Raw genomic sequence first — 6531 nt, forward strand, 5'->3', positions numbered from 1 at the left:
ATAGCAGGGACAAGGCAGAACTCTTCAATGAGTTTTTTGCCTCTGTCTTCTTAAATCGGAATCTAGATGAACCCTCGATATGCATCACGGACATCAACAAGGGGAACATCAGCCGACCAATGGTCAGTGCTGATATGGTAAAAGGACACTTGGAGGGACTAGACGTATTCAAATCACCGGGACCGGAGGGACTCCACCCACAGGTAATGAAGGAATTAGCGAGCGTCATAGCCGAACCACTAGCAAGGATATATGAGCACTCATGGTGCTCGGGTCAGGTCCCGGAGGATTGGAAGAGGGCCAATGTTGTACCAATCTTTAAGAAGGGGAGGAAGGAGGATCTGGGGAACTATAGACTGGTCAGCATTACCTCTATCCCAGGGAAAATCCTAGAAAAAGTTATCAAGGAACACATCTGTAGGAGCCTGCTGGCTAATATGATGCGGAGGGGCAACCAACATGGGTTTATAGCAGGCAGGTCCTGCCTGACTAACCTAGTTTCTTTTTATGACAAGGCCACCAAATGTTAAGATGCAGGAATTGAGGTGGATGTTATGTATCTGGACTTCAAGAAGGCCTTTGACGCGGTATCCCATACCATCCTTATTAATAAAGTGAGAAGATTTGCCATGGATGATTATACGGTAGAATGGGTAGCAAACTGGCTCAGGGGTCACACTCAGAGGGTGGTGGTGGATGGGTCAGTGTCAACCTGGAAAGATGTGTGCAGTGGAGTCCCTCAGGGCCTAGTTCTGGGGCCAGTGCTGTTCAGCATCTTCATCAGTGATCTGGACAAGGGGGTGGGAAGCACCCTGTCCAAATTCATGGCTGACACTAAAATATGGGGTAAAGCTAACACTCTGGAGAGAAGGAACCAGATCCAGGCTGACCTTGACAGGTTGGGGAAGCGGGCAGAGAACAACAGGATGCAATTCAATAAGGACACGTGCAAGGTGCTGCATCTAGGGAGGATAAACTGCCATCATACCTATAGGCTGAGGGGTGACCTTCTCAGCACCACTGAGGCAGAAAGAGATCTTGGAGTCATTGTTGACTCCAGGATGAACATGAGTCGTCAATGTGATGAAGTAGTTGGCAGAGTCAATCGCACCTTGTCGTACATCCATAGGCGCTTCACAAACAGGTCCAGGGAGGTGATTCTCCCTCTCTACATGGCACTGGTCAGGCCACAGCTGGAGTACTGTGTCCAGTTCTGGATGCCGCAGTTCAAGCGGGATGCGGACAACCTGGAGAGGGTCCAAAGAAGAGCTACTCGTCTGATTGGAGGCCTGCAGGGAAGGCCCTATGAGGAAAGGCTAAGGGACCTTAACCTTTTCAGCCTCTCCAAGAGAAGGTTAAGAGGGGACCCTGTGGCGGCCTACAAATTCATAAGGGGGAGCAACACGAAGTAGACAATGATCTGTTTACCATGGCACCCCCTGGAATAACAAGGAACAATGGCCATCAGCTATTGGAGAGTAGGTTTAGACTGGACATTAGAAAAAAGTTCTTCATGGTTAGGGTTGCCAGGATCTGGAATAGGCTTCCAAGGGAGGTGGTGCTCATCTCATCCTTGGCAGTCTTCAAGAGGAGACTGGACAGGCACCTGGCCGGGATCACATGATCCCAGGTTTGGTGACCCTTTTCTTGCCTGCCAGGGGCAGGGGGTCAGACTAGATGGCCCATTGAGGTCCCTTCTGACCTTGGAATCTATAAATTTATGAATCTTCCAGATCACCGATGAAGACACTGAACAAAACCAGCCCCAGGACCAACCCCTGGGGCACTCCACTTAGTATGGGCTGCCAACTAGACATTGAGCCATTGATTACTACTGTTTAAGTACAATGATCCAGCCAGTTTTTTTATCCACTTTACAGTCCATTCAACCAACGCATACTTCCTTAGCTTACTTGCAAGGATGTTGTGAGAGACCATATCAAAAGCCTTGTTTAAGTCAAGGTATTCTTCCCACAATCATCTCATTATAGAAAGCAATTAAGTTGGTCAAGCATGACTTGTTTTTGCTGAGTCCATACTGACTGTTTCTAATCACCTTTTTCTCCTCCAAGTGCTTAGAAATTGATTCCTTGAGGACCTGCTCCATTTTTCCAGGGACTGAGGTGAGGCTGAACAGTCTGTAGTTCCCCAGATCTTCCTTGTTCCCTTTCTTGAGGATGGGCAGTATATTTGCCCTTTTCCAATTGTCTGGGACCTCTTTAGGTGCATGAATTCACCAAGGGCAAGTCATGCCTAACCAATTGGGACCCAGAGACTTATCTTGTAAAAAATAAGGAAAATTATGGCTAGTCAACTTAATCACTAGACAGGATATACAGATGATGAAATAAAGATGTCAGCCATGATATGTTGTCACATACAAAAATGAGATAATAACTAGAGGTGCCAAATAAAGGCAAGTAATTATCTCACTCCAGACTTGCCTTCCATTAGTATCAATTTTGAAAGAATCAGTGAGAGAGAAGTGTTTGTTGGAAACCTTAAAAAATTTAATTTTTAAAATAAACAGTACTGTTTTAGATTAATAGATTCATAAAAGTTAGGAGCTGGAAGGGACCTCACAAGATCATCAGGTCCAGCCCCCCTGCTCTAAGGCAGGAAAGACTGCTGTGGTCAGATGACCCCAGCGAGGTGTGCATCCAGTCATCTTTTGAAGTTCTCCAGGGAAAGTGACTGTACCACCTCTGGAAGGAGTCTGTCCCAGACTCTGGACGCACAAACCATAAAGAAGTTTTTCCTTATGTCTAATCTGAAGTGATCTTCTATCAGTTTATGACTATTATTCCTAGTCTTCCCCTGGGTGCCTTGGTGAACAGATGTTCTCCTAGAGTCTGATGTTCACCCCTTATATATTTAAAGGCTGCCACCAAGTCCCCCCCGAGTCTTCTCTTTTCCAGGCTGAACAGACCCCTGCCCTTCAGCCTCTCGTCGTATGGTCTGTTCTCCAGACCTGTAATCATTCGTGTGGCCCTCCTTTGGACTCTTTCCAGCTTCTCTATATCCCTCTTGAAGTGGGGCGCACAGAACTGGACCCTGTACTCCAGCTGCAACCTCACCAATGCTGAGTAGAGTGGGAGGATGACACCCTTAGTTTTGCTTGTGATGCACTGGTTGATGCATGCCAGAGTGTTGTCTGCTTTGCTGGCTATAGTATTTCACTGGTAGCTCATGTTCATTTTGTGATCGATCATGACCCCCAGGTCTCTTTCAGTTGTGGTGCTGGCCAATGTTCCCTCTAAGGAGCAGCAGTCTGTGAGCACACCGCCTCGGTCCATGAGCGCGCCGCCTCGGTCCAGCGTGGGACACTTACTGAAGGGGGCTAGGGCCAGAGGCTGGAGCTGGGGCTGGATGCTGGAGGCTGGAGCTGGGGGCCAGGGGCCAATCCAAGTATATAATGTTGACCTCATCTCCCTTATCCAGGTGATTGTAGAAGGAGATGAGGTTGGTTAGGCATGACCTGCCTGCAACAGAGCCATGTTGACTCTCTTTTAGAATACTGCCTTCTGTTAGCCTATCACTGATGGATTCTTGTAAATTTTTCCAGGATTTTTCCAGGGATTGAGGTCAGACTGATTGTCTTATAATTCTCTGGGTCCTCCTTTCTTCCTTTCTTGAAGCTAGGCACCACATTGGCCATCTTCCAGTGTTCTGAGACCTCAACCGAGCACCATGAGCTCTTGAATAGCTTTGCCCTCAGTTGTGCGATAATGTCAGGCAGTTCTTTCAGCACTCTTGGGTGTAGTTCATCTGGTCCTGCTGACTTGTAGATATCCAGCCTCTCTAGGTATTCCCTCAGAAGATCTTCACTGATTATAGGTCGGTGATCACTCCCACCATGTCCATTCTGCTTCCTGTCAGGCAAGTTAATATCCTTGGTTTGGTGGATGCAAAGTATTCATTTAGGAGTTTGGTTTTCTCCTGAGCATGATTATTAGCTGTCCCGTTGTCTTCAGCAGGGGTTTTACATTTCCCTTATTTTTATTCCTGCTTCCTACGTATCTAAAGAAGGACCTTTTATTGTCTTTGATTTCTGTTGCCAGTTTGCATTTGGTTTCTGCCTTTGCTTTTCTAATCTGCTCCCTACAGGTGCGGGCCATTCCTGTGTACTCCTCTTAGGGGATAATTCCCAGCTTCCATCTCTTATAGGCTTCTCTTTTTGTTTTCAGGAGGTCCATAGCCATCCTATTGAGCCAGGGGGGTCTCCCAGCCCTTTTGCTACCTTCCTTACGAACAGCAATGGACCTTCTTTGTGTGCCAAGGATCATATCCTCGAGGAACGACCACTCTTCTTGGACTCCCTTTCCCAATGGACCATGGTCCCACAGGGCCTCATCCACCAATCTCCTTAGCTTGTAGAAGTCAGCTTTCCTAAAAGCAAGGATTTCTACCGTACTAACTGATTTTCCTGCCTTATGATGGATGGTGAAATTGTTCGTCTCATGGTCACTGTCACCTAGATTACCCTTGATTCTCAGGTTACTCACTAGATCATCCCCTTTGGCCAAAACCATATCTAGGAGTGCCTTTCCTCTGGTCAGCCCATACAATTCTTGAGTCAAATAGAGTTCCTTGATGCAAGTTAGGAAGCTACATGGCAGCTCGGATCTAGCTGAGTGCTCTTCCCATGATATATCTGGGTAATTGAAGTCAACCATGACAACCATGTTCTGTGAGCATGCAGCCTCTGCCAGTTCTCTGGAGAATTCCAGATCAAGCTCCTCCACTTCGTTTGGAGGTCTGTAATATACTCATATCATCAAGTCTCCTTCCCTTGCTCTCCCTGTATCTTAACCCAGAGAGTCTCAGGTCACCCTTCTTTTGTGCCTGTCTCGGCTTCTGGGGATATGTACTGCTCTTTCACATAGAAAGCAACACCTCCACCCTTCTTCCATATACAATCCCTCCTATGTAAGGTGTAGCCCTGTGGTCCAATTGTTGGTGCAATCCCACCAGGTCTCCATTATTCCAATAACATTGTATTCCTTACTGGTTAGCAGGAGGGCCAGTTCTTCCTGCTTGTTCCCCATGCTCCTGGCACTTGTGTAAAGACATGCAAGTCTACCATTGGAGGCCCTTGGCTTCCTGTTTCGCTGAGGAGAGTTCAGTCCTTTGGCCTGTGTCAGAGTGTTCTTCCTATTGTTTTCCATTTAACTGGTTTCCTGCTTGCCACTTCCTGGGCTTGCTCCAATAGTTTTCTTCCCATGTCCCGGCAATCTCAGTTTGTGGTGTTTGTGGTATATAATTTCTTTTGGAACATGTAAGTGTTAACTATACTATAAAGAGGTTGGTGAAAGTTGTCAAACCTGAGAACCTAAAGCTGGAGTCTTAAATCTATACTTGCACATTTTAAATGACAGGCCAGTTACACTTACCTACCTGCACGTCCACTAACCCCAGTTAATTTAGTAGGGGTTGCAAGTGTTCAGCATCTTGTGAAACCTCAGGCCGTTTTTAACTGGGTATGAAAGTACTGATTTGAATGCCTAAAGCTAGGCCTCTGGATTTGGTAAATTTTAACTATTTAGTCTTGCAAGCTATATAGCTCAATGTACTAATTTTAACTGAAACTCTTTACCTTGCAGTTAACACATTTGGTAGACTCCTGTCCTCTGATCTATGTTATGCAAAAAAATTCCATTTAAACTCTATTCTAAGATTTTAGAGAGCATACAGAGAGTACCTATTAATGAATATAAATAGAAAAATGTTAACTAGACTTTAACCATAACTAAGACATTTCAGAAAGAATCCTTATACCTTAATCACTGTAGCAGGAGAGATGACGAAAGGAGTCCCTGGATTGACAGCCTCCAACTTCATATTTTCAGAAAATGAATGCACTCTGATCAAAGGTTTTTCCTAAAAAGTTCATGTCAGAGCACTGATTAGCCATATTTCTCCAATGTAAAACACTAGACAGTTCTACACGCTGGAAGTGGATGAAGTAACTTTACCTAAGCATCTGTGGGCGCTTGTACACATGATGAAAATTGCCCGTTTTTGCGGTTCAGTTGTGTCACACTGTACACATGCAGGGTTTATTTTATGATTTAAATGAGTTTGCAACATTGCAAACTAAATCACATCTGCATGTAGTTTTGTTTACATTGTAGCTATTTGCAAATAGCCAATTACCTATCAAGAATGATGGCGGGGGTGGGGGGATGGGCAGGGTTGGAGCAGCGCCACCCAATGCCACACGCTACTGCCACTCTGCCTCCAGCCCTGTGGGCCCCTCCACCCCGCATGTCCAGCTCCATGTGCCTCCCCTCTCACCTACCCACTTAGCCCCGCAGTCCCCACCATCATTGGGGGGGTGGGGACAGAGCCCCACATCTGGCCCCACGCCCTGCTTCTTGTCCAGCCCCATTGCCTCCACTGCCCCTTCTCCCGCCCGCATTGGGTCCATTTCCTCCCTCTCCGTCCCCCTCTGCCTCCAAGGAGCAGGCCTGGGGAGGGGGGCAAGGCTGGCCTGGCCCCCCCCACTCCGACCCTGCTGGAGGATGGCGG

The 6531-nt window shown here is 46.8% G+C and overlaps 1 protein-coding gene across 6 annotated transcripts in view; it reads right to left on the bottom strand.

Moving 5' to 3' along the window:
- Positions 1–6531, bottom strand: part of SFMBT1 (Scm like with four mbt domains 1) — a 169711-nt gene that overhangs the window by 70740 nt on the left and 92440 nt on the right. For all 6 annotated transcript variants that reach the window (XM_006025869.3, XM_006025870.3, XM_014520970.2 and 3 more), the window contains one exon: positions 5779–5880. In XM_006025869.3, the coding sequence (XP_006025931.1) occupies positions 5779–5880 (102 nt within the window). The remainder of the gene's footprint in view (positions 1–5778; positions 5881–6531) is intronic.

The sequence above is a fragment of the Alligator sinensis genome, unplaced genomic scaffold (genome assembly GCF_000455745.1).
Source record: "Alligator sinensis unplaced genomic scaffold, ASM45574v1 scaffold78_1, whole genome shotgun sequence".
In the NCBI taxonomy this organism is placed as follows: Eukaryota; Metazoa; Chordata; order Crocodylia; family Alligatoridae; genus Alligator; species Alligator sinensis.